This window comes from Humulus lupulus, chromosome 9 (genome assembly GCF_963169125.1).
Source record: "Humulus lupulus chromosome 9, drHumLupu1.1, whole genome shotgun sequence".
In the NCBI taxonomy this organism is placed as follows: domain Eukaryota; kingdom Viridiplantae; phylum Streptophyta; class Magnoliopsida; order Rosales; family Cannabaceae; genus Humulus; species Humulus lupulus.
In genome coordinates this window covers 2183372-2211369 of record NC_084801.1, presented here as the reverse complement: position 1 = coordinate 2211369, position 27998 = coordinate 2183372, and the positions used below count along the sequence as shown (strand labels likewise).

The 27998-nt window shown below is 34.8% G+C and overlaps 3 protein-coding genes across 3 annotated transcripts in view; all 3 read right to left on the bottom strand.

The window, feature by feature from the left end:
• The window catches only part of LOC133801482 (probable leucine-rich repeat receptor-like serine/threonine-protein kinase At3g14840), a 44725-nt gene extending 32780 nt beyond the window's left edge, over nucleotides 1-11945 (bottom strand). Inside the window, exons 1-20 of the mRNA XM_062239697.1 lie at nucleotides 11569-11945; nucleotides 11335-11482; nucleotides 9821-11231; nucleotides 9373-9686; nucleotides 9223-9291; nucleotides 9076-9147; nucleotides 8924-8995; nucleotides 8752-8823; nucleotides 8607-8675; nucleotides 8455-8526; nucleotides 8280-8354; nucleotides 8117-8188; nucleotides 7952-8023; nucleotides 7757-7822; nucleotides 7515-7577; nucleotides 7373-7411; nucleotides 7242-7276; nucleotides 6774-7153; nucleotides 6503-6701; nucleotides 6202-6321 (exon numbers count right to left, since the gene is read on the bottom strand). Coding sequence (XP_062095681.1) covers nucleotides 6202-6321; nucleotides 6503-6701; nucleotides 6774-7153; nucleotides 7242-7276; nucleotides 7373-7411; nucleotides 7515-7577; nucleotides 7757-7822; nucleotides 7952-8023; nucleotides 8117-8188; nucleotides 8280-8354; nucleotides 8455-8526; nucleotides 8607-8675; nucleotides 8752-8823; nucleotides 8924-8995; nucleotides 9076-9147; nucleotides 9223-9291; nucleotides 9373-9629 — 1804 coding nt within the window. The 5' untranslated portion in view covers nucleotides 9630-9686; nucleotides 9821-11231; nucleotides 11335-11482; nucleotides 11569-11945. The remainder of the gene's footprint in view (nucleotides 1-6201; nucleotides 6322-6502; nucleotides 6702-6773; nucleotides 7154-7241; nucleotides 7277-7372; nucleotides 7412-7514; nucleotides 7578-7756; nucleotides 7823-7951; nucleotides 8024-8116; nucleotides 8189-8279; nucleotides 8355-8454; nucleotides 8527-8606; nucleotides 8676-8751; nucleotides 8824-8923; nucleotides 8996-9075; nucleotides 9148-9222; nucleotides 9292-9372; nucleotides 9687-9820; nucleotides 11232-11334; nucleotides 11483-11568) is intronic.
• Nucleotides 11946-13582: 1637 nt separating this feature from the next.
• LOC133801495 (cysteine-rich receptor-like protein kinase 44) lies at nucleotides 13583-17174 on the bottom strand. Its single transcript, XM_062239716.1, has 13 exons — nucleotides 17104-17174; nucleotides 16941-17009; nucleotides 16681-16746; nucleotides 16539-16577; nucleotides 16410-16444; nucleotides 15944-16323; nucleotides 15673-15871; nucleotides 15384-15503; nucleotides 15051-15214; nucleotides 14726-14933; nucleotides 14382-14619; nucleotides 14139-14289; nucleotides 13583-14048 (listed from the first exon to the last, which is right to left on the bottom strand). The coding sequence occupies exons 2-13, from the start codon at nucleotides 16964-16966 to the stop codon at nucleotides 13740-13742; spliced, it is 1935 nt and encodes a 644-aa protein (XP_062095700.1). The 5' UTR covers nucleotides 16967-17009; nucleotides 17104-17174; the 3' UTR covers nucleotides 13583-13739.
• Nucleotides 17175-17224: 50 nt separating this feature from the next.
• On the bottom strand, nucleotides 17225-19225 carry LOC133801501 (probable leucine-rich repeat receptor-like serine/threonine-protein kinase At3g14840). Its single transcript, XM_062239722.1, has 11 exons — nucleotides 19094-19225; nucleotides 18719-18878; nucleotides 18575-18646; nucleotides 18423-18491; nucleotides 18268-18339; nucleotides 18113-18184; nucleotides 17956-18027; nucleotides 17784-17852; nucleotides 17634-17705; nucleotides 17451-17525; nucleotides 17225-17362 (listed from the first exon to the last, which is right to left on the bottom strand). Exons 1-11 carry the CDS (start codon nucleotides 19212-19214, stop codon nucleotides 17287-17289), a joined length of 930 nt encoding a protein of 309 aa, XP_062095706.1. The 5' UTR covers nucleotides 19215-19225; the 3' UTR covers nucleotides 17225-17286.
• Between the last annotated feature and the right edge of the window lie 8773 nt (nucleotides 19226-27998).

Sequence of the window (27998 nt, the reverse complement as noted above, 5' to 3'; positions counted from 1 at the left end):
GGTTTACTTGCTTCAGATCACAATGTGTTATCCTACATCCAAGGTTAAACAAAGAAAGAGTTCACCAGATCATTTGATTTGGACAACAACATCAGTCATTTTATCACGAGTGATGATTTGTTAGGAGAGTAATTAAATTATTTGATTTGTTTCCTTAATCAACCTTCCATAATCACTATAAATAGGCTTTTGTATTGTTCTACCAGAGCCATAAACCTTGGCCAAACCAAAACACAGAAGCAGAACAATGTCAAATTCAAAGATATATATGCATACCTGCTTTGTTATTTAGCAGAATCAAAGTCATAATAATAAAATTCTAGCTAAAATTTACAAAAACTTCCATGTTTCACTTAAAAAGGAGAACAACAAAATCTAAAGATATTATGATGCTGTGTTATTCCATTTGATTTGAAAGCCTATTGCCGAAACCAAAAAAATGTATCATGGCCTTATTGCTGACGAGGCCTTTTTCTGTATATGAAAAAGTAGTTCCAAGCAGGGGACATGTAGTTCTTCTATTATTAGTTACTGCATTGAAAGTTAATGTTACAGTTAGTTTTACTATTACTATTACTATTTACTAAAAAGAATTCAAGGAACATGATGTGTACGTAGTAAAATGGATAATGCATGCATGCGATCAAAAATAAACAGAGGCTGAAATTAAGTTCCAGGCTTCAACCATACCAGACTAAATAACTGGTGTATACAACAACAATTAAGAGAAAGCAAATGGATAGATATAACAATATATGAAGTTAATACCAATGACTTTGGTTTGTAGTCCTCTGTTTTAAAATGTCCCACAAAGTGTCAATGTCAAGAGCATGAGCCAAAACAAATAACAATCCCTTTTGAAGACCATATACTGGGGCCATATATCCTCTACAAGAACCATAACCATTCATCAAACAATCATGTATAATTTACTTGTTAAATAGTATCATTAATTATAGGAGTAATTGATCATAATGTTGAGAAAGATATAACTCACATAGTTCCAGCAACTCTGGTGCTAATGTGGGTGTTTTCTTCTTCATTTAGCTTGGCCAGGCCAAAGTCTGATATTTTTGGGTTAAGGTTCTTATCTAGTAGTATATTTGTGGCTTTGATGTCTCTATGAACAATTTTTAGTGCTGATTCTTCATGCAGTAATAACTAATACTGTTTATCAGTTAGTATTAGCTAGTGGTTATATGTTAGTTGTTGTACAATCAGATTAAGTGTTAGAGTTAGTTAGCAGTGATACTCTTGATTGTAACAGATTGCTTTTGTACCATTCTTAACAACTATAAATAAAGATCTTGATCACTGATTATGATCAAGCTTTTCATTGCGTTTTTCATTGAAGTTTTTCTAAAACTCTCTGCAATTACATAAAGTTCTTTATGCAGGAACGCCAGACCTCTTGCAATGCCTATACATATTTTTTGCCTTGCATTCCAGTCTAATTTCACTTGATCTTCTTCAGTTTCTTTTAAATATTAAATAAAATCAATCAATTCATCATGGTAGCAAAATCCTAAGCCATAGAAAGAGAACAAATATAAGAAATAAGCTTACCAAATAAAGAATTTGCAAGGCTATTATTCTCCATGTATTCATAAACCAATAATAGTTGCTTCCCTTCAATACAACATCCATGCAATTTGACAAGATTTGGGTGTTGCAAAGCAGAAATCATGCCTATTTCATTTATAAATTCACAATTCCCTTGCTTCGATTTTGAAGAAAGTTGCTTAACTGCAATAATAGTGCCATCTAATCGCACACCCTGCAATAAAAATATGGCTTGCATTTAGTAGTGTATTTCTTCTGTTTTGGCATTAATTTGAGAAGTGAATGGATCAATTTAATACCATGAAAATAATGAGTTAAATACCTTGTAGACTGATCCAAATCCACCTTCTCCGATTTTGTTTATAGCATCAAAGTTGTTAGTTGCAACTTTTATTTGTTCAAAGGTAAAGAAACCAGTTTGTAGATCTAATCCTCCTAGAACTGTACAATAGCAATTTCTTATATGTTATTCGACTTCTATTGAAAAATTAAAGAAAGATAAAGCAACTAGTGAGGCAATATGATCAAATTGAGCAAAGAAGAAAATACAAATCTTGAATAGATATACTTATTTATGTTCAAGGTTATTTTGTCAACCCCATAAATGTAAATCCTATGCATAATTTTTTTATTTATTTTGGTAAAAATATAAGTAGCAATGCATGTTATAATCTAACAACCTCAGTTTGTATATTACTAAAACCAACAAATCACATAAACCAGAAATTAAACATGCAGAGAAGATAATTTGCAATACAGAGAAAGAAATAAACCAGAAAACAATAACGGACACAAGTAAATTTAGAGGGGTTCGAACTTTCCTCTACAATGTGTAGAGAGCCTATTCCCCTTGAACTCCTTCCAAGGAATCCTCTTTCACTATGATTAATGGCAGATTACAAGACTTTGTTCAAGGTAACTTGAACTGTTACAATGGTGATCTTCTCCCTTGAGCAATATTCACAATGAAGCTTAGAACACTTAGGAAACTCCCTTGAAGATCTCTGCTTCCCCTTTGGTTTCTCAGTTCTGTTCTTCTCTCTTCATCTTCAACCTTCTTGCTTCAAGATACAATAAAAACATTCTATCCTTCCGGTTCTCTCTCTATTTAATTTCTGCACTTAGTTTAAAAACATAAGACAAGGCATCCTTTTATAGTCCAAGGATCCAAGTTACAAACAGAATTTAATAAACTTAACTAATAACTGAAAGAATAACTAATCTTCTAGAGTGACCAATTCGAGCTGGCTTGATCCATGCCATGTCATCATAGTCTTTCAGTGATTGGTTTATTTAGGACTGATATAACAACAATGCATATAATGAATCATGCAATTTGAGGAATTTGATGACAATATATATTTTACCTTCATCCCTAGACTCCTTGGTTCCAATATAGCTTTTCCACCAAAGAAAAGAATGACTGAACCTATGAAAAGAAGACAAAAAGCTGAAACTGCTCCAATGATGATGAACTTTAAGTCTTTTTTCTGTTCTGGAGGTTTGAAATCTACAAAAAAAAAAAAAAAAACTTATGGCTTGTCGCCACTTTCTTTAATAAGTGTGAACATGTTTAGAACCAATTCTGGTTCTACCTTAATCTCTAACTTGGTTGTGAGCTAGCTAGGGAAGGATAGTAGTGGTTTCCAAGGTCAATCTAATGGCACGCCGAAGCTAAGAAATGAAAGACTGAGTACATTGTTGCTGTAGGGGTAGCTCTTACTTGTAAGCTACTTTTCCAATCTTTGCCTCCACAGGGTCCATTTTATTACACTCAAACACTATATAGTAACTATAGTGGGCAGAGTATTTATTGAACAAGTAGTTTGAATACATGGAATACCTCAATCGATCATAATGGACAAATATAAAATTTTCATGACTTGATTTTGGAGAAAACTCTTCAAAATGCAAGGCACAACACTCAATTCTAGCATGACTTATTACCCTTAAATTGATGGACAAATTGAAGTCGTTAATCGCTATTTAATTAGAAATGTATTTTCTTTGCTATCCAAGAAGCAACAATCAGTTGCTCAATCCTCAGCTGAAGCAGAGCATATATCAGCCTCAGCTGCAACCTCTCAAGTTATTTGGCTTAGAAGAATTTTAAAAGATATTGGAGAAAAGCAAGAGAAAGCTACTGAGTTGTTCGATGACAACAAATCAGCAATTGCAATGGCAAAGGCAAAAAATCCTTGTTTTCATAGTAGGACAAGGCACATTGCAATCAACCATCACTTCATTAGAGAAGCAATTGAAGGAGAGGTTTTGACTGAAGTATTTCCATCAGCAAAGTTTCAACAACTAAGAACAACACTTTAAGGGGGAGAATATTAGTTAATGTGCTGCTGCCATTTATTTATTTGTTTTATTTATATTTTGAGTTTTGCAAAAACTTTTGGATGGCTAATATTTAAACAAATGTAGGGCTGAGATTAAATGTTGAGATGAAGTGTATTGGGGAAGTTTTGTTGATATCTTTGTATAAAAAAATCAGTTGTGATCAAGAGAATAGAAGCTGAACGTTGCCCCATTTCTTGTCCATTTTGCTGCTGAAACTACAGCCAACAGGCTCAACATAAGGTGAAGCATGTATGCGAAAAAAGAAAATTAAATGACCAGTTGGACCATTTAAATGACACATTTACTTATTAGCACTCCAATCAGCCAAGAAAATCAAGACCCGGTATGACAGTTTTAGTACTTCTTGCCACTTATATATATGTTAGTACAGCTACAACTTCAACTGATTTTCCACAGTACAGCTAGAGACCGAACAAATCTAACTCTAAAAATCTAGTAACATAATGTGCTTGAGTTGAGTATTGTTATAACTGTACAAATCTGACTCTACAAAAAGAACATTTGGTTTTGTTGCATTCATTAGAGTAATTTCCTTTCAAGTTTTAACAAAATGGAGTTCATTAAATTTAAAAGAAAATATTGAATAGCGTAGGTGTAGCCCAGTATACATTTAACATAATTTACAGTTGAAGTTTTTCTTTTTTATCGTGGTTCAACCATTGATACAGAGGCCTCATTGACAGAGCATCTATTACCACTTTGTGTGGAAGGATCATAACTACTACTGCTGGCTTTAAAAGTAAAAACAGGTTGTTTGGGTTGAGGTTTATCAAATATTTGGTTACTTAACATGAAAGCTACTTGAGCCATGGAAGGTCTATCTGTGGCAAAGTCTTGAACGCACAGAAGCCCAATGTGTATGCATTTCAATGCCTCTGATTCATTATATGACTCGCCTAATGCTTCATCCACCAACTCTATTCCTCTACCTTCACTCCATAGCTGCCATGACTGTTTCATTACATTAGTATCAGCCTCAATTTTCCACCACCACACACAAACATAATAACACAATTTGAGAGATTTCTTTTGTGAACTACTCACATATGCAATAAGGCCTTGGTATTGATCCTCATCCTTGAAGCTAGTATTCTTTTTCCCGCTTATTATCTCTAGTAGTAACACGCCATAGCTAAACACATCAGATTTTTCCGAAAAGATTCCTCTGAATGCGTACTCTGGAGACATATAGCCGCTGCAATTGATTAAACACACCACTAAATTAGATGTCAGATGCTATAACAACAATGTACTATCAAATCATCAAATTAAAAGAATGATGCTCACATTGTTCCTACCACCCTATGAGTATTTGCTAGATCTAAAGTGGCTGTAAAAATCCTTGCTAGTCCAAAATCAGAAATTTTTGGAGTCATCTTCTCATCCAATAGAATATTACTGGCCTTCAAATCTCGATGGATCACCCTTAAACTGGAATCGCGATGGAGATACACAAGACCTCTCGCAATGCCATCAATAATGTTGAACCGTATGGCCCAATCAAGCTCTTCCCTTCTTCTATCATCTATATAAGAAACAAAATCACACCACTAAAAGTTAATTAGTGACAATGTCCAACAAATATACTTCTAACTGAAGGATAAAAATGTGGATAAAGATGAGAGACTAACCGAAAATAAAAGTATCTAAGCTCTTGTTGAGCATGAACTCGTATATTAATAACTTCTCTTCATTTTCAATGCAGCAACCAATGAGCTTAACAAGATTTCTATGTTGCAGTTTGGAGATCAATATTATTTCATTCCTAAATTCTTCGTAGCCTTGTGATGAGCTGCTAGACAGTCTTTTCACTGCAACTTCTTTCCCATGTAGTTGTCCCTGTAAATTTCCAAACATAGCTAACTAATTAGTTCATTCACTCACCCATTCACCTGCATTTCTCCATTATTATTGTAGTGTATTAGATGCTATGTAAACTATTGAAAACCAAATGACCTTATAAACAGGACCAAATCCTCCTTGACCAAGTTTGTTTGTAATACTAAACTTGTTTGTGGCCATTAGTATGCTATCCAAGTCAAAAAAATGAAGCTCAGGTTGATCGTCTCCTCTCTTCAAGTTAGTACTTGTCCAAATCAAATCATTATTTGTTGCAGTTCCTGATGTCAAGTCAATAATACACATAATATTCAGCAATAAATACAACCAAAAAATACAAAGTTTTAGGTCCCAACATCATGTACCATGAGATATGCAATGCTCAAAGCAGTAACAATCACAAATAGAAGCTTAGATAGATATTATTCTTACTTTTTCTCTTAGCTTTTCGTCTATCCAAACCAAAGGCTACAACAAATAATAATGCTGTACCAACAGAAACAGCTACAACAAGGCCGATAATGATTTTGGTCTTACTCAAATGTCCTTCCCCTGAATGAGAAGATACGAGAAGATACAGAATAAACTATCATAACATTTATGAGTCCATCAATCATTTTACATAATGACTTAATCATATATAACTTTATAATAAGTAATAAAGACGAACAAAAATAATCAATAATTAATTTCATCCTAATTAAAAACATACACAATTGTGTTACTTAATTACCAGATTCTATTGAGATAGCTGATATTAAAGACCCATATTTTCCTGGCTCTGGAGCATTCCTTGTCCCTTTCCCCGTCCATTGGAGGCGGATCTCCAATGTGTTATGACTCACAACAACTGCGTTAATTACTTTGATAAATTCCTTATCAACTCCTTTAGCTTCCTCTTTAATGTTGAAATTTGACAACTCCCGTTTTCCCTATAATAACTTACTTAACTCAGTAAAACATAAGTTCACAAGCTGCATTAAGTAGCATAATGATTGAGCTACCTGAACATAAACATCAAATACTCGTCTTCCAACACTCTCAAAAGTTATGTCGTTTCTAAATACTATCTCTACAAAATGTAGTTTCACAGTGTAATTTTCATTTCTTAAACAACGAGCAAAATAAGTTAGCGAAAGAGGCGAGATGCGTGCAGTTGTGTAGAGCTCAGAGTTGTTCATTCTTAATTCAGATACATTATTTACTATAGATTCTGTCCTTATATTTTTTGAAACAATGAAATGACCGGTGTTGCTAAATCCCCAAGTGTAGGCTGAGTTATGGAATAAATTTGCAGGACCTACAACTTCCTCATCCCGTTCATACTTTATGCCTCCTATGGTAGTTTCTTTTCCACCACAATTTATATGCAATGAATAATAATCTACACATCAAAGATCAAACAATGTTGGTTAAAAATATACAAAAGAAATGGTTTATAGTCAACACAATGAATTGTTTTATTTTTTTACCTTTTGAACATGGAGCCAAGCACTTGCTGAGCGTTCTACATATTAATCATATTCAAAGCAAGAATTAGTATAAAGTATAATCATAATCAAAACTATTGTTATTCTTGTTTCAATTGTTTGTTAAAGCTTACGAGCTATTTTCATGACCAGATGTGCTTCGAAAGTGATTGCTGATCAAAAAAATAAAAAGTTAAGACACAAATATATTCAATTGTGAAATGATTATGGTTCAATGAATATGGAAATAAATGAAAGAAAGAAAGGAACTCTTACAAATCTTGACAAGTTGATGGTTCAGATATCTCCGAAAAGTTATTGTAAGATATATCTATGTTGCTGAATACAGTAAGAAACTTCATCATTAGCTAAATATTTTGAAGTGACTTTGTTTTTGTATTGGCAAAATTATCTTCTTTGTTACATCTTCTGTTAAAGAGTGAGCTTAGAGTTGGGGTTTCTAGGTCATCATTCTTCTTGGTAATTTTGGTCTGGTTTACACATTTTTGGTAACTTACATAGCATGTCCGGATATGTTCTTCCACGCTGGAATAGGCCCACTGAGTAAGTTACTTGTTAAATATCTATTCAATGTGCAACACCATAGCATAAGAGAAGTTTAATTATAAAGAAAAGAGTAATAAAAGAAAAGGGGCCAATGAAGTTTGGTCCTTCCTTGATCGTTTCTGCCTACACATTTTTGAGTTACTTACATATAACTCAAACTCAAAGGTAATTTTTGAAAATTTGGAAGTGGCCCTTCTAGTTTATTAAAGCTAAGATCCCTGCAAAATAAAGATCTTAGATGTCTGTTGCGTCATGGCAACAACAAATGCTATATATGAATAGAAAATTTGACAAGAGAATCGAACAATTACAGGGCAGTTAGCTCTCCCAAATTGAGAATATATTGAGGGATATTTCCTCTTAAATTACAGCTCCTCATTGTCCTGCAATTTCAAACATGGTCCAATAATTTAAAAAATAATCAAATATTAGGTTGAGTTCCATCACAAAAGTTTATGTATATATGGAGCTTACAACATAGAAAGGTTTGTCATTTTACTCAAGTCGGGAAAATCTGACAAGTTCTCCCCATTTAAGTCAGTTATAATTCTGCAAAGATTGCCTCATCACAAACGAAGTTAGCAAACATATATATATATAATAAGATCTAAAGGAGACAGAGAAAAGTAGAGAATGAAAAAGAACTTACAATTCTATTAAGTTTGCCAAGGTAGAAATACTAGGAGGAATTGGCCCACTGAAACCACTTGCTTCCATCTCTCTGTGGAGAGTAGCATGTAAAATCAATATAAATTGCTCATAAATATTTTGAAAACCAACAAAGAGATCAACAGTTCTTACAATGTCAGAAGTTGTTTCCAATAGCCAAACTCAGGCATCCTTCCTGTGAAGTAGTTACTGCTGATTTTACTGCAATGGAAAACATGAGTCACCAAGATTAACGTGGCGATTGTTGAACCAAATTAGTTAATGTCATTTCACTTACAGCGTGGATAACTTGGAGAGATTGGTGAGAGACAGAGGGAACTGTCCAGTGAGATTGTTTGCATTTAAATTCCTGCACCCACACCATGTCAGTTATATAAGACTAAATTAGTTAATGTCATTTCTACTACTTTTTTACTACTAGATGTGATGAAAAGGTTAGGGATTCTCACAAATATTCCAAGTTTACCAATTTCCCAAGTTCAGAGGGAATAGTTTCAGAAAACAAGTTGCTCTCCATGCTCCTGAATTTGTGAGTTTATTATTATTAGCAAACCACAGGAGTTTAAAAGAGAGAATTTAAATGGGTTAAGAAAGAGCATACAAATATGTGAGAGTGGTTATGTTTCCTAATTCGGCAGGGATTGGCCCTGATAAATTGTTCACGTCAATAAGCCTGCACGCCCACATTTGTTCAAACAATCAATTACAGCTCAATCTTGAATAATGGTAGGGATAAATGGAAACTTACAGCCGTTCCAACTTTGTTGAAGCCCATTCTGGCGGTATCGAACCACTGAGGAAGTTCCGTTGTAGATTTCTGCAAGGGAGAAGAAAGAGTGGTATTATATATACACTGACTGAAAAGTATTTGAATGAACAAAGCTTTGTTTTTACATACACTTCCTCAAGGTAAGGTAGCTTCCATAGTGATGATGGAAGCTTGCCATCCAGATTCTGTCCTGAAAAATCACTGCACATATAACACATGTCAACAGAAAACTCCAATCCTATCATGGTGATTATATATATGTAGCCGTGAGCTAGGAGTAGTTTACAAGCTTCAGATATGGCATTCATTATTAGCAGAGCTGGCGCAATCGCAGATGACTTCATTTGCATATTCATTATTAGAAGCTGGTAGATTACAAGGATCATCGAAGTGCCTATTAACACTTTTGTTCAGTTGCTTAGCTATTTCTTTAAAAGCTTCCACTGCATAATAATAATAATAAATTAACTAAAGAAGATGAACAAAACCAAAGTCTGCACAAGATTGGTATATAATTTCTTGTTCTCCAGATATTATTTCAAAATATATACAAATATAAGATGGAGAGATTTATCACCTTCATCGAGGGGAGGTATACGAGATTGGGCATTGCATTTGAAGAGCATAAATAGTAATAGTAATAGCACAGTAACACATTCTGATTGCAATGAAGCCATATTCATCATTCCCAACACAAACAAGCAGTGCCTTAAATGTTCATATATATATTTATATCATACTGTAGGAAGAAAAAATGACTTTTCTGCCCTACACCAACTCACAGACTCATTAGCAAAACCAAGGTCACAAATGACCTTTCAACAATCACGTGTGTGGACCAAAATGACCACAGAGTTCAATGAATATTCAGCTGATAGATTAAAACCTTTGACCTGACTTTTATCTATGCAGAGTTGAACAAGTCTTCGAGAACTCATGCACAAACCATTCAGAAATCAGAAGCAATCAACAAGTTTAAGCAATCAGAAGAGAAGAAAGAAAAATAAAGAGAGGATGCAAGACAACAATTTTATCGAGGTTCACCCCAATTTTATCGAGTGAGAATGTAGATAGCGCCGCAATGGCTTCTTCCACAGGAACAGCCATAGTAGTAGTAGCAGAGGTCTTAGCTACGATCTGACAAAAATTGAATCATCGCAATTCGGCAAACATTTTGAGCAGAAGTAGAAAATGGAATTGTTCAAAGTAGTCAACACATTCTCTTCACACACATATATATACATATTATCCAAAATTCATGGCTTACCGGATATAAACAATACATGCCAATAGAAATCTCTTGATTGCACAGATTCAAAAAGAGCATTAAATAATCCAAAAGGCTAAGTCGATATACAGTAAGGTATTTATTGTATATGAAATACCTTATTGCTCTCCATTGTTATCTTGATTTACTGAATAAATTACCGAGAATAAAAGAGAGAACACAGAGATTGAAAAAAGTTGTCAAACTCAGGCATCTTTAATTTCCTGTGAAGTTATTACCACTGATCCTACTGCAATGAAAGAACACGAGTCAAGATTAAAGTGACATAGTATTGATGATTATTCAACCAAAATATCTTGGCTCATTTCTTGTAGAACAACACAACACGTGAAAATAAACGTTACACCAAGACTTAGCCACTCTAATTGACTGTTTATTATTACATTTATAAAGTTGTAGCACACTTAGTCACTTACAGCGCAGTTAACTTTGGGAGACTAATAAGAGCCATAGGGAACTCTCCAGTGAGATTGTTTTGCATTAAAATTACTGCAGTCTCGTCATTTCAAAGGCTAAATTAATATCATTTTCCTTTATGTAGCTCTACTCAAACAAGTATAAATAAAACCATAAGAAAAGACAATACAAAGAAGAACAAAAAATTGGGAAGCAAAAACAATTGTATGCTCGCAAGACTTCCAAGTTCAATTGCCCAAGCTCAGAGGGAATAGTTCCAGAAAACAAGTAGCTCTCCAAGACCCTGAAAAGGCATAGCTCTTCCCAAGGTTAGAAGATCATTATAAACAAATCAAAGGACTATAATTTAAAGAGCAGAATTAAGGGTTAAAAGAGAAAGAGCATACAAATGTGTGAGAGTGGTTATGTTTCCTAAATAGCCAGGGATTGGTCCTGTACGTGGGATATCAGTAGTGGATTTGCTACTACAAGCAGGGTCACTGAAGTTCCAGTCTTTCTTGTTCAATTGTTCAGCCATTTCTCTAATGGATTCCACTGCATACAATAGTAACTATCAAAATTATAACTTGCTTAATTAAAGTTTTACAAACAAAAAAAATAGATAGGGAGAGCTTTTTCACCTTCATACTGTGGAAGAGTAGTACCAGCTTGGGCTTTGGATTTGGATGGAGCCAAGAAGAACATGAACAGTAAGTGTAGTATGGTAAACTTACGTCTAAGACTTTCAGAATCCATTTTTGATGCTCACCAACTTCTTGAAAATTAGCTATTTTGGGCTACATATATCATATTAGTTAAGTCTGAAACCCCATGAAAATATTCTTCCATGGGTAGCAAAACCAGATATTTTTAGATGTGTATATATGTATTTAAATAATTTGATGGAGAAACATTGAATGATAATCCATATTTTCTTGTGTGTATGTGAAGCAGATTTCTTGGACTGACTTTGAGAAGAAAAAACAAAGCTTTAAAATCAGTCTTCATCAGACATGAAATTTTAGCATTGCTGAGCTTAGCATACCAAGAAAAAAGATAGGCATATGTTGTATACTACTTTCTCACGGAATTGCATTGAAGCAGAGTCATATCATGGACTTGCGTGGTTGTTTTTTCTACTTTCTACTTTCTTGACCTCAAATTCCACTGGTAATTTTTGCACTTCAGCCATTAATTTCTACTTTGACCTTTTCTTTATGTTTGTTTTATCTTGTCTATGGTATGTTCTTACTTCTTCCACTTTGATTTCCCAGTTCCATTTTTTGTAGTTCAAATTCCAATTTCATTCATATTATTTGGATTTGTGGAATTTTTTTGTCTGAATAGTTCTGACCATATTTTGACATTTACTATTGGTGTTGATTTATATATCAAATATATGTAGCAATGCGCAGATAATGAATCATGCAATTGCTTTTTCTAGCATAGGTGGGAAATCTGAACTTTAATGAATCATGCAATTTCTAACAAAATTTCTAATGAGAAATTTGATGACAATATATTTTTTACCTTTATCCCTAGATTCCTTGGTTCCAATATAGCATTTGCACCAAAAAATGACAGAACCTATGAAAGGAAGACAAAAAGCTGAAACCGCTCCAATGATGATGAACTTTATGTCTTTTTTCTGTCCTGGAGGTTTGAAATCTACAAAAAAAAAAAACATCAGTGGAGTAATAGTAATTGTAAAATAGAAAAACAATAAATAAATAAGAATCAGTTTTCCTTTTCACTATGAATATGCTCCGGAAGTGATAGCTGATGAATAGCACAAGTATATTGATCAGTTTGACATGATAATATATGATGCAAAGATATAGAAATAAATAAAAGATAGAGAAACTTATGGCTTCTCGCCACTTTCTTTAATAAGTGTGAACATGTTTAGAACGAATTCTGGTTCTACCTTCATCTCTAACTTGGTTGTGAGCTAGCTAGGGAAGGATAGTAGTGGTTTCCAAGGTCAATCTAATGGCACGCCGAAGCTAAGAAATGAAAGACTGAGTACATTGTTGCTGTAGGGGTAGCTCTTACTTGTAAACTACTTTTCCAATCTTTGCCTCCACAGGGTACATTGTTGCTGACTGAGTACATTGTTGCTGTAGGGGTACATTGTTGCTGAGTACTAAGAAATGAAAGACTGAGTACATTGCTGCTGTAGGGGTAGCTCTTACTTGTAAGCTACTTTTCCAATCTTTGCCTCCACAGGGTCAATTCTAGCATGACTTATTACCCTTAAATTGATGGACAAATTGAAGTCGTTAATCGCTATTTAATTAGAAATGTATTTTCTTTGCTATCCAAGAAGCAACAATCTGTTGCTCAATCCTCAGCTGAAGCAGAGCATATATCAGCCTCAGCTGCAACCTCTCAAGTTATTTGGCTTAGAAGAATTTTAAAAGATATTGGAGAAAAGCAAGAGGAAGCTACTGAGTTGTTCTATGACAACAAATCAGCAATTGCAATGGCAAAAACTCCTTGTTTTCATAGTAGGACAAGGCACATTGCAATCAAGCATCACTTCATTAGAGAAGCAATTGAAGAAGGAGAGGTGCAGCTGAAATATTGTAGCTCTAAAAATCTAGTAACATAATGTGCTTGAGTTGAGTATTGTTATAACTGTACAAATCTGACTCTACAAAAAGAACATTTGGTTTTGTTGCAATCATTAGAGTAATTTCCTTTCAAGTTTTAACAAAATGGAGTTCATTAAATTTAAAAGAAAATATTGAATAGCGTAGGCGTAGCCCAATATGCATTTAACATAATTTACAGTTGAAGTTTTTCTTTTTTATCGTGGTTCAACCATTGATACAGTGACCTCATTGACAGAGCATCTATTACCACTTTGTGTGGAAGGATCATAACTACCACTGCTGGCTTGAAAAGTAAAAACAGGTTGTTTGGGTTGAGGTTGATGAAATATTTGGTTACTTAACATGGAAGCTACTTGAGCCATGGAAGGTCTATCTGTGGCAAAGTCTTGAACGCACAGAAGCCCAATGTGTATGCATTTCAATGCCTTTGATTCATTATATGACTTGCCTAATGCTTCATCCACCAACTCTATTCCTCTGCCTTCACTCCATAGCTGCCATGACTGTTTCATTACATTAATATCAGCCTCAATTTTCCACAACACACAAACATAATAACACAATTTGAGAGATTTCTTTTGTGAACTACTCACATATGCAATAAGGCCTTGGTATTGATCCTCATCCTTGAAGCTAGTATTCTTTTTCCCGCTTATTATCTCTAGTAGTAACACGCCATAGCTAAACACATCAGATTTTTCCGAAAAGATTCCTCTGAATACGTACTCTGGAGACATATAGCCGCTGCAATTGATTAAACACACCACTAAATTAGATGTTAGATGCTATAAAAACAATGTACTATCAAATCATCAAATTAAAAGAATGATGCTTACATAGTTCCTACCACCCTATGAGTATTTGCTAGATCTAACGTGCCTTCAAAAATCCTTGCTAATCCAAAATCAGAAATTTTTGGAGTCATCTTCTCATCCAATAGAATATTACTGGCTTTCAAATCTCGATGTATCACCCTTGAACTGGAATCGCGATGGAGATACACAAGACCTCTCGCAATGCCATCAATAATGTTGAACCGTATGGCCCAATCAAGCTCTTCCCTTCTTCTATCATCTATATAAGAAACCAAATCACACCACTAAAAGTTAATTAGTGACAATGTCAAACAAATATACTACTAACTGAAGGATAAAAATGTGGATAAAGATGAGAGACTAACCGAAAATAAAAGTATCTAAGCTCTTGTTGAGCATGAACTCGTATATTAATAACTTCTCTTCATTTTCAATGCAGCAACCAATGAGCTTAACAAGATTTCTATGTTGCAGTTTGGAGATCAATATTATTTCATTCCTAAATTCTTCGTAGCCTTGTGATGAGCTGCTAGACAGTCTTTTCACTGCAACTTCTTTCCCATATAGTTGTCCCTGTAAATTTCCAAACATAGCTAACTAATTAGTTCATTCACTCACCCATTCACCTGCATTTCTCCATTATTGTTGTAGTGTATTAGATTCTATGTAAACTATTGAAAACCAAATGACCTTATAAACAGGACCAAATCCTCCTTGACCAAGTTTGTTTGTACTACTAAACTTGTTTGTGGCCATTAGTATGCTATCCAAGTCAAAAAAATGAAGCTCGGGTTGATCGTCTCCGTTCTTCAAGTTAGTACTTGTCCAAATCAAATCATTATTTGTTGCAGTTCCTGATGTCAAGTCAATAATACACATAATATTCAGCAATAAATACGACCAAAAAATACAAAGTTTTAGGTCCCAATATAATGAAGAACATCAACATCATGTACCATGAGATATGCAATGCTCAAAGCAGTAACAATCACAAATTGAAGCTTAGATAGATATTATTCTTACTTTTTCTCTTAGCTTTTCGTCTATGCAAACCGAAGGCTACAACAGCTAATAATGTTGCACCAACAGAAACAGCTACAACAAGGCCGACAATGATTTTGGTCTTACTAAAATGTCCTTCCCCTGAATGAGAAGATACAGAATAAACTATCATAACATTTATGAGCCCATCAATCATTTTACATCATGACTTGATCATATATAACTTTATAATAAGTAATAAAGACGAACAAAAATAATCAATAATTAATTTCATCCTAATAAAAAACACCCACAATTGTGTGTTACTTACCAGATTCTATTGAGATAGCTGATATTAAAGACCCATATTTTCCTAGCATTGGAACATTCTTTGTCCCTTTCCCCGTCCATTGGAGGCGGATCTCCAATGTGTTATGACTCACAACAACTGCGTTAATTACTTTGATAAATTCCTTATCAACTCCTTTCGCTTCCTCTTTAATGTTGAAATCTGGCAACACCCGTTTTTCCTATAATAACTTACTTAACTCAGTAAAACATAAGTTCACAAGCTGCATTAAGTAGCATAATGATTAAGCTACCTGAACATAAACATCAAATACTCGTCTTCCAACACTATCATAAGATGTGTCGTTTCTAAATACTATCTCTGCAAAATGTAGTTTCACAGTGTATTTTCCATTTCTTAAGCAACGAGCAAAATAAGTTAGCGAAAGAGGCGAGATGCGTGCAGTTGTGTAGAGCTTTGAGTTCTTCACTCCTAATTCAAATACAGTATTTACTATATATTCTGTCCCATTATTTTCCAAGTTTTCGAAATGACCGGTGTTGCTAAATCCCCAAGTGTAGGCTGAGTTATGGAATAAATTTGCAGGACCTACAAATTCCTCATCCCCTTCATACTTTATGCCTCCAATGGTAGTTTCTTTTCCACCACAATTTATATGCAATGAATAATAATCTACACATCAAAGATCAAACAATGTTGGTTAAAAATATACAAAAGAAATGGTTTTTAGTCAACACAATGAATAGTTTTTCTTTTACCTTTTGAACATGGAGCCAAGCACTTGCTGAGCGTTCTACATTAATCATATTCAAAGCAAGAATTAGTATAAAGTATAATTATAATCAAAACTATTGGTATTCTTGTTTCAATTGTTTGTTAAAGCTTACGAGCTATTTTCATGACCAGATGTGCTCTGAAAGTGATTGCTGATAAAAAAAAAAGTTAAGACACAAATATATTCAATTGTGAAATGCTTATGGTTCAATGAATATGGAAATAAATGAAAGAAAGAAAGGAAGAAACTCTTACAAATGATCTTGACAAGTTGATGGTTCAGATATCTCCGAAAAGTTATTGTAAGATATATCTATGTTCCTGAACATAGTAAGAAACTTCATCATTAGCTAAATATTTTGAAGTGACTTTGTTTTTGTATTGGCAAAATTATCTTCTTTGTTACATCTTCCGTTAAAGAGTGAGCTTAGAGTTGGGGTTTGTAGGTCATCATTCTTCTTGGTAATTTTGGTCTGGTTTACACATTTTTGTAAAACATAGCATTGGTAACTTACATGAGTGCATCTCCGATTTTGTTCATCCACGCTGGAATAGGCCCACTGAGTAAGTTACTTGTTAAATATCTATTCAATGTGCAACACCATAGAATAAGAGAAGCTTAATTATAAAGAAAAGAGTAATAAAAAAAAAGGGACCAATGAAGTTTGAGTTACTTACATATGACTCAAACTAAAGAGAGACTATTGAAAATTTGGAAGTGGCCCTTCTAGTTTATTAAAGCTAAGATCCCTGCAAAATAAAGATCTTAGATGTCTGTTAAATTCACTAAAGATTAAGTGTTTAAATTCCAAGGAAACGCTATACAGGAATAGAAAATTTGACAAGAGAATAATCGAACAATTACAAGACATCTAGCCTTCTCAAATAAAGAATATATTCAGGGATATTTCCTCTTAAATTACAGCTCCTCATTGTCCTGCAATTTCAAACATGGTCCAAAAATTTTTAAAAATAATCAAATATTAGTTTGAGTTCCATCACAAAAGTTTATGTATGAAGCTTACAACGTAGAAAGGTTTGTCATTTTACTCAAGTCGGGAAAATCTAACGAGTTCTCCCCATTTAAGTCAGTTATTCTTCTGCAAAGATTGCCTCATCACAAACGAAGTGAGCAAACATATATGTATATATATACATATTAAGATCTAAAGGAGACAGAGAAAAGTAGAGAATGAAAAAGAACTTACAACTCTGTTAAGTTTGCCAAGGTAGAAATACTAGGAGGAATTGGCCCACTGAAACCACTTGCTTCCATCTCTCTGTGGAGAGTAGCATGTAAAATCAATATAAATTGCTCATAAATTTTGAAAACCAACAAAGAGATCAGTAACTCTTACAATGTTTCAAGTTGTTTCCAATTGCCAAACTCAGGCATCCTTCCTGTGAAGTAGTTACTACTGATTTTACTACAATGGAAAACATGAGTCACCAAGATTAACGTGACGATTTTTGAACCAAAATATGTTGGTTCGTTTGACCTATGAAGTTATAGTACACATTGTCACTTACAGCACAGATAACTTGGAGAGATTGGTGAGAGACAGAGGGAACTTTCCAATGAGATTGTTTGCATTTAAATTCCTGCACCCACACCATTTCAATTAGTTAATGTCATTTCTACTACTTTTTTACAACTAGATGTGATGAAAAGGTTAGGGATTCTCACAAATATTCCAAGTTTACCAAATTCCCAAGCTCAGAGGGAATAGTTTCAGAAAACAAGTTGCTCTCCATGCTCCTGAATTTGTGAGTTTATTATTATAATTAGCAAATCACAGGAGTTTAAAAGAGAGGACTTAAATGGGTTAAGAAAGAGCATACAACTCTCTGAGAGTGCTTATGTTTCCTAATTCGGCAGGGATTGGCCCTGATAAATTGTTCACACTAATATCCCTGCACGCCCACATTTGTTCAAACAATCAATTACTACTACAGGCCTTTTACAGCTTAATATATCTTGAATAATGGAAACTTACAGCCGTTCCAACTTTGTTGAACCCCATTCTGGCGGTATCGAACCACTGAGGAAGTTCCGGTCTAGAAATCTGCAAGGGAGAAGAAAGACTGGTATATAGTATATAGAGTGTTGAAAAGTATTTGAATGAACAAAGTATTTGTTTTTACATACACTTCCTTGAGGTAAGGTAGCTTCCATAGTGATGATGGAAGGTTGCCATCCAGATTCTGTCCTGAAAAATCACTGCACGTATAACAGATGTCAACAGAAAACTCCAAGCCATGGTGATTACAAGCTATGGAGCTAGGAGTTTACAGTCTTTCGATATGGCATTCATTATTAGCAGAGCTGGAGCAATCGCAGATGACTTCATTTGTGTAATATTCAATATTAGAAGCTGGTAGATTACAAGGATCATCGAAGTGCCTATCAACATACTTGTTCAGTTGCATAGCTATTTCTTTAAAAGCTTCCACTGCATAAGAATAATAATAATAATAAATTAACTAAAGAAGATGAACAAAACCAAAGTCTGCACGAGGTATATAATTTCTTGTTTTCCAGATATCATTTAAATATATATATATAAATATATATAAACCAAAGTCTGCACCTTCATCGTGGTATATAATTTCTTGTTCTCCAGATATTATTTAAAATATATAAATATAAGATGGAGAGATTTTTCACCTTCATCGTGGGGAGGAATACGAGATTGGGCATTGCATTTGAATGGTGTGACTGCCAATAAGAGCATAAATAGTAATAATACAGTAACGCATTCTGATTGCAATGAACCCATATTCATCATTCCCAACACAAGCAGTGCCTTAAATGTTCATATATATATATATATTTATATCATACAATACATGCTTAGCTTACAGTACCATTTCACTAATTTATTGCTAATTAAGCCAATAAAGGTCCCACGCGCTTTCATAGTCAACTCCTATGATTGACTCCAAAAAAGGAAAAAAAAACTCCTATTTTGACTGTGCAACACATCAACCCATTGCAAAGAAAAATTCAAATAATCTCATATCAATTAAGGGGTAATCTCAAATTTGAAGAAATTAAAGTTAATAATTTGTGTGGGTCTCACGTGCATTTTAAAAGTAAAATGGACTAATTTTATAAATTGTTGAGCAAGTTCCAAGTATTATGTACTTAATTCCCGATGTCCAAAATGAAAATGAAATTTTTTGTCTTCTTCTTATAGAAAAAAAGGAGGAGAGGCTACAATGTCTTGCTCTTTTCTTTGGGCGTTATCATGCGAGAGCTTTAATTTTTGCTCTGAAATATTCGTCAAGATCCTATTTGATAGGTCGCCTTAACTTACGATAAAGTGCATTACCAGAGCCTCATCTGGGCATAATCATACAGCTCTATGTGGTGCACCAAATAAGGGCTACTCAGCCGACAAATAAATCCTCACAATTAAGTCTCCCAAGGGAGCCACTTAAATTCGAACCCCTATCTCCACCACTGGAAACTACTTGAGAGTAACCACTTTGCCCGATAGAATTTCAAATTAATTATTCTACTTTTCGGTAATATAAGGTTGGAAACTTATTACTCAATTTATTATTATTATTATTATTGGTAATAATCTCTTCAGTTTAGTTGGAAATCTCTTTCTTTTGTATTTTGTTTTTTTAGAAAAAAAAAAATCGTGGGCAACTCTTGTCCATCATTTTAAGTCTAACACATAGGAATGTTTTTTTTTTATAAGTCAATCAAAGGTTGTGCGTTAGAACTAGTAGATTTCTTAATTTATATTTTTTTAAAATAAATAAATAAGCCATATATTGTTGACCATATCCTTTTAAAGAAGTCCACGTCAATGTCAACAAAAGTATGGGAGAAAACCCTTATAACGGGTTCCAAAAACAAGTTAGTATTCTTTTACCCCTAATGAATTTTCTTAATATAAATTATCCCCCAAACTTTTTGCCTATGACCAAATATCACATAAATCATAAAATGGTTAAGTCAAGGTCCCCCACACTTGACACTTGCTTAGACGGTCCATATTTTATGAAGTAATTGAGGAAAATATCTATATCAATCAATCAAAATAAATTTTTATTTTTATTACTTCTTAGTTAAACTTATAAGTTTAATTATTTTTGAAATTACCCTACTTTATTCCCTTACAATTTCTCTTCTCTTGTCTCCACATTTAACTTTTTTCGTCACTCTTTTCTACTACCAAATTACCTTATTGTTCAAATTTTAAGGGATAAAATTAATAATTATGTGAAGGCTCCACGTGTATTTTAATGGTAAAGTGAACCATTTTGTACACAAGAGTTTAATATTACTTCTATCATATATCTCTCTACACTTTCCAATGCAACTCAACTACTCAAAACAAACACCTCCTTAGTCAATTCGTCCCTCATTTTGTTAGTAATATGCTTTTGCTCTTCCATTTTTTATATTTTCTTCAAACAATAAAAGCTATTTTTTATTTTTTAAAATTTATTAATTAATTTTATAAATTATTGAGCAAGCTCCAAATATTATGTAATTAGTTGCGGATGTCCAAAATGAAAATGTAGTCATCAAATATATATTTCAATTAGTTGTATGCGTATAATTTTTCCATAACAATTTTGAAATGAATGATTTTATTATTTTTTTTTAAATAAGGATCAAAGAAATTTATTATATTAATATTCATCAAGAAAAATGGTGCCACTACGCCACTTGTGTAGATGGACCAATGAAGTAATTGAGGGAAATATCTATATTAATCAATCATAATCAATTTTCATTTTTATTACTTCTTAGTTAAACTTATAAGTTTAATTATTTTTGAAATTACCCTACTTTTATTCCCTCACAATTTCTCTTCTCTTCTTTCCACATTTAACTTTTTTTCTCACTCTTTTCTACTACCAAATTACCTTATTGTTCTTATTAATTTCCTCTCTTTAAGTAGTCATGAATCAGTACAGAAATCTTAACATTATATATTAACTGCTAACTAGATGAAATGTGGAATGACAATTTCAATCACTCAACATCTATAATTAATGTCCCCATTTTGTACTCTCTTGACTCATTCAAATTTGAAAATTTATCATATTTCAGTTATATATATATAAATATATATATATATTTATATGTATTTTCACTTGTTGCATGTGCCCTTAATAAAGATATTTATTAATCTTCTTTCAATATCATCCGATCTCCATCGATTTCTAAACCTAAGTGTTCATGATGGATACAAGTCTAATATCAAAATTACTAACTAACATGTGTTTAAATTATTTGAAGGGTATTTGTATAATTTTCTGTATATTTTTCATGAATAAGAGTATTTATCATAATTAAATCTTCAATTTTTTTAATTTTAAGAATTAAGTACTAGTGTTTATTACTTCAAATTTTTATATTGCATTATAGGTCAACTTACCAACTCTTTCTTTACATCATTGAAATATTCTATTTTTAATATATTTTATTCATTTAAAAAAATAAAATATATAAATATAATAGTATCACACATATATAAAAAAAATTAGAAAAAAAAATTAATAAAATATTTATAGCTTAGTCATCTCCAAATGGAAGACCATTAGGTAAAAAAAATGTAAAATAGCTCAATTTTAACTCATTTGATGGAAGACCATTTTCACCACTTTGTTTTTTCTTCTATATCTTAGAGAATGAAGTATTTTACCTCATTTATTGGTAGTGCTCTAACATAATTAAATGAAACAAAATTGTTATAAGCCACCATATATGGTGTATAACATTACTTCATGTGGCAAATTACGAGTGATTAAATTTATAAATGGACTATAATTATCATAAATTTTAATAGAGTGCTTCTAGTTCCACTTAGGATTCTTTTTCTTCCCAAACTCTTACTCTAATTAAAAACTTATAAAATTTAAAAATTTATTTTCATACCCTTTTAAGTTTTTAGTAAGCACAAAATTATCCATTGAAAAAATATATTAAAAAAATTATTTCCAACCCCTCTACATTATTTCTTAATTCTTACAAACATTACTCATCACATCCAATAAACAATTTAAGATAAATTATCACACAAGAATAAAATACATTACAACGTCTTTTGAAAGAGTTCATATACAGTCTATTCAACGTCTGTGATAAGATTGTCACAACAAGGCTCTTCACAATGTTGACGCCGTTTTTCGTCAACAATGAAAGAAGAGCACGTAAACAATAATCAGTAATGACCAATAAAAATATGCTAATGCAAACACGATTTTTTACGTGGTTCAGCAGTTAAATCTACCTAGTCCACGAGTCTTTGTTATTAAACTCAAGATGATCTCTGAAAAATTCTTAAGGATGAATTCTCCAGAGTTTTCTCTCAAGATCACCCAAATTCTCTTCCTACAATGGTGCAAGACCTCTCTATTTATAGAGAAGATTTCAGAATACTATCCCACATATTTCGGGTAGTTACTCTATATTTGTAAAAATAAATTAAATGGCATTAAATGCCTGCAATCCGATATAAAAGGAAACGTCCCCTGAAGACCAAGGGGCGTATAACTAATCAAATAATATCCCTTGATTGTAGGGGATTTACAGTAATAAATGTAGACCGTGTCTCTTTATAGGTGAATCATTAGGATATTCAAAGTTATTATTCTATATCACCAAGGCTATATTCTCCCAGATTTCTTACTGACTTTCAAGTCGTAACATATCCCGAGGCCACATAACTTCGAGCTCGTACGCATGTCAGGCTCGAAGTCCCTGATCCGAGGTCATCCTCGAGAACAGATGCACCTCGGGGTCTACCTTTCGAGCTTGTGAGGATTTCGAGGCTACCATCTTCGAAGTCGTCTCTGTTTCGCAGGCTCGATGTTTAGATTTCGCACATATTCCAGACTTTACGAGTTCATTCATTATGAATCCGGATTTCGAGGTCACAATTTTCATGGCTCGGAATCTGGGTATAACACACAAATTTTGGAACCATTCTTTGAAATAACAATCACATTATTATTAAAAGAAATATCAAAAGATTGTTCATGCAACATAGATAAAGAAACTAAGTTTCTAAAAAAATCTAGGAATATATTAAACATTATCCAAAATAAGATAATTGTTCCCAAAATATATATACACGGACTGTTCCCTTTGCTCTTGCTGAAACGAGCGCTCCACTTCCAACTCGCATTGTCATTTTGTCATCAACAAGGTCCCGACTCAAGTATTTGCAACGAAGAATGAACAAAGTTAGTGGCTCCTGAATCTAAAATCCAGGATGACATATCGTCTTTCACTATGCAATCTTAAAGGACAAGTAAATCAAATTTACCTTCCTTTTCATATCGTCAAAGACTCTGATGAGGAGCTCGAGCCTTTTGCTCTTCATATCTCCAATACTCCATTTCCACAAGGGTTTAGGTTACCCCATGTAGCACCATTTGATGGGAACTAGGACCCATACAGTCATCTGAGTACATTCAATACCATCATGTGAGCTAGCAATGTTGGTTATGAGCTCTGATGTATGTTATTTCCAGCTACTTTGACAGGACCAATGAAAAACTGGTTCGAAAAGTTTAGAAGACATTCAATCTCATTCTGAGATCAGTTAGCAAAGGAGTTTAAGAAGCAGTTCAAAGCCATGGTAGGCGTTAGGCCCGAAGCCTCGGCTTTGACCAATGTCAGACAATAGCAAGGAGAGTCATTAAAGAGTTACCTTACAAGGTTTAATATAGAGATGCCTCAAGCCCACAATGTTGACGACAGTGGCCACCTTATGGCTGTAAGAGCTAGTATATTACCAGGGAGCCCCCTTTGGGAGGATATGGAGAGAAAACCCATAAGGTCATTAACCGAGTTCAACAGGAGGGCACAAAGATTTGTCAATGTAGAAGAGGCGAGGTCATTAAATCTGACCTCTCAACCCATAACTACAACGACAAATGTTAACTTAGCCTTGACCTCGGCTGCCCCATCGACGTCAAGACCATCTGGAGATAATCCTTCTAAAAGAAAGAAACATGAAGGGAATTACCCCGAGGCGAACGGGGGGAAAAAGAAGAAGGGATATGAGTATTTCTCCATTTACACAGTATATACCGCGCTCAATGAGACTAAAGAAAATATCTTCCTCGCCAATGAGATTCAGGTCCCGTTTAGACGACCTGACCCAATGTAGAATCAAAAGGCAAAGAGGGACTCCAATAAGTATTGCAGATTCCACAGGGACGTCACACATATCATTGATGAGTGCCGACAATTGAAAGGACGAGATTGAAGGCTTGATCTTGAGGGGATATTTCAGACAATATGTGAGAAGCTGGAATCCCAATCAAGCCTCGACAGGACAGAGGGCAACGTCTGCACAACCTGCCCAATAGAACAACTCCTAGGCACAGGAGGATGATCGACCTCCCCCTATAGATGGGGAGGATGTGGTAACCATCTCTGGGGGACAGCATCTCACAGGATCGGGTAGAAATGCCCAAAAATGATATGTAAACGAGCTCAAAACTGGGGATGGCTCACCCTACAAGCCTGAACCACGAGCTCTGAAGCAGCAGAGGGTTGAAACTCAACCCATCTTTTTTACAGAAAAGGATGCAGCACATGCCAGTTTCCTCACAATGACCCCCTGTTCATCACACTTCAGCTCGCGAACGGGAGGGTATGCAAGGTCCTAATTGATAATGGGAGCTCTGTTAATATCCTTTACAAAGCCACTCTAGAAAAGATAGGACTCACGCTTTGAGGTTTGAAAGCCTGTGCAACCACGTTGTACGCATTTTCAGGAGAAGGCATGTTGAGTGCTCTATATGTGGACATTGATTGCATTATAAATGCTTAGAATTCTTGCTTATCTGTGAATGGTACTGACTTATTAGTCAGAATCGGCAATGGTGTCAGTATTGACTGTGAAGCTGTGACTTATTAGTCAAGTTCGACAGTAGTATTGAGCACTGGTCGTATGAGATTGACCTATGAGTCAAGAATGGTATTAGCGTGTTTAACGCAAGCCAAAAAGATTAGATCTAATCGACATAAGCATTATCAACATTGTACGCCCTGGTTTTACCACGGGCTGTTTAGCAGGGCGAGCCTCGGACTAAACATGGTTTAGTCCGAGGCTCCCACAGGCCGGAGGTTCCATTTCCAGGACGGGCCCTTGTCAGATCGAGGGGGTCCTGTTTCCAGCTCGCACTTGTTGCCCCAGGAGCTGGGAATAACATCCGACGGCCACGGACGGATAAGCTCGGGTTATGAACTGCTCCGGTCGCGAGCTTCTCAGGAAGCTCCGACCCTATGGGAAGTCAACACGCAAGATAAACGTGCATATTCCTGCCATCACGTGTCCGATATCCCCCTGACTTCTCGGACACGCAGCAGGAACGTGCGTATTCAGACACCCACGGACGGGTTGGGCCGTGCGGCCCATTATCTCCTTCCATACTGATTAGACCACACTTGTGTGTCAGGTTTAGGAATTAATCATGAATATCACAAATTTGATATGACAAATGGTAAGGTCACGGGATGACCTCCCTACCAACTTCCAGGTGCCTTCTCCTATAAATATGGAGACCCTGGGAGTTGATAGGGGTTGGAAAAATAGTCTTTGAAGAACTATATACTTTGTAAACCAAATACCCAGAGAATATCAATAATATTGACTAGTGGAGTAGAAGGATTTTAACCTTCGAACCACTTAAAAACGTGTCTTGAGTCACCTAGTTCTTTCCCCAAAGATTTCCTATCTGTGATAGTTCTACTTTTAGTACTAATCTCTTTCTCTTCTTCTCTTAATTATCTGTTGCCGAAGAACCGCGTCAACAAACATAAGCATGAAATGCTTGACCGACCTTAAGTTCGATGAAAACAAAAAGCAATTATCTAGTCTAAAGGCTAGTTATTTAGAGCCAGAGCCAAAAGGCTAAGGTGACCTACACGTCACATGGTTTATGGAGCGGATCCCCAAAGATGGAATCATTATCTATCTATTCAAGGAGCGGAACCCTATAGATGGACTCATTAGTCATCTATACATGGAACATATCCTTGGAGGTGGACTTATTAGTCACCTATCAAGTGTGTGACTCATTAGCCACTTAAACAATGTGTGATTCATTAATCACTCATCTGATTGGGTGGCAAATGTAATGCCCCGAATTCTCCGATGTGGTTTAGTGGCGGTTTAGTAGGCCGGGAGGGCCGTAACTGTTTAATTACGCCATTAAATGAATATATGCATGTTTATGTGAATTATATTATAATATGATGTTATATGCATGCATGTGTGTCCACATTTGAAATATTATGAAGTTTTGATAATTTGGCTCATTGAGGGTAAATTTGTGTATTTGGGTGCATAATGTGATTTATGAATGAGATTCCATTATTATGGAGATATATTCGAGCTATTCGGCATGAGACGGTCCTATTTAGTGGATTAGCGGTTTTGTCATAACGAGGTCAATCTTGGGGTAATAGAAATGCTTATTTGATGATAAATTGGGAATATTTGAGATCAGGGTGAAATTCTGGAAGTTTTGACTATAATGTCTCCGGGGGTGTTTTCGGGACCCCGAGCATTAGGTTTTATTTGAGGTTACTTAAGCTTGAAGTAGCTGTCAAATAGAACGTACGATTAGAAAACCTCTCATTCTCCTTCGTTAGTTCATTTTTGCCACCCAAAACATATTCGAAGAAATCTTGAGTTCTAGGAGTCGGAATCGAGCGAGGATCAAGGCATAGCGATCCTAGGAAAGATTAGAAGCTTCTTGACTGAAGGATTTAACAAAAAACAACCTAATCGAAGGTAATCTAAGTTTAAAGTTTTGAGTTTTTACAGTTTCTAAGCTTTGAATTGGACTTTGCGAATTGTTGAGTTTTCGGTTCGTTTGAACCTTGGGTTTTGAGGGTTTTGGTGCATTGGGAAGCTTGGGAACCTTGTTTTGATGATTGGGGAATGTTTATGTATGATTTTGGAGATTTTGAGAAGTTGAAAACACGTTTGGGAATGGCCCAGGGTTGGGGGCTGCGGCCCTAGCTCGATAAGGAAGGAGGGGGTTCTGTTTGCGCTGGGCGCCGCGGCCCTTGGTGTTGGGTGCCGCGGCACTTGCCTCTGGATTTTCTAGGGGCCGCGGCACAAGGTGCCAGGGCCGTGCCTCTTGGGCAGGGTTGAGCCCATTTGCATGTTTTGACCCCGGGAACATGGTTTTAGGCCTCGGGATCACTCCTGCTACCCGGATTAGTGAGGATTGATGTCTCGGAGGCTAAATCTTGGTTTGAGAACCCTTGATTATCATGTTATTGATGGTATCCTCTAATGTGTTATGATTAGGTAACCGCTAAAGGACTAAAAGCTAAACTGTTCTCAAGGGTCGTTCTTTTGTTCATTTTAGCTCGAATCAGAGGTAAGAAAACTGCACCCCATATGTGACATGCATGGTTATTCATGAGGCATGTTGGTTGTGTAAATGTGGACATGGATTGAATATTGAATGCTTAGCAAATGTTGCTCACTTGTGCATGGTACTGACTCATTAGTCAGATTTGGCAAAGGTGCTAGTATCAACTTGAAGCTGTGACTTATTAGTCAGGT

Coding starts and splice junctions, on each gene's coding strand:
- LOC133801495 (XM_062239716.1), bottom strand. CDS start 16,966: ATGAACAAAATCGGAGATGCACTCAT. Junction 16,747..16,940: donor AAAATCGGAGATGCACTCAT/GTAAGTTACCAA, acceptor TACTATGTTCAG/GAACATAGATATATCTTACA. Junction 14,049..14,138: donor ACCAAGGCCTTATTGCATAT/GTGAGTAGTTCA, acceptor GTAATGAAACAG/TCATGGCAGCTATGGAGTGA.
- LOC133801501 (XM_062239722.1), bottom strand. CDS start 19,214: ATGATGAATATGGGTTCATTGCAATCAGAATGCGTTACTGTATTATTA. Junction 18,028..18,112: donor TTGGTAAACTTGGAATATTT/GTGAGAATCCCT, acceptor GTGTGGGTGCAG/GAATTTAAATGCAAACAATC. Junction 17,363..17,450: donor ATGACAAACCTTTCTACGTT/GTAAGCTTCATA, acceptor TTGAAATTGCAG/GACAATGAGGAGCTGTAATT.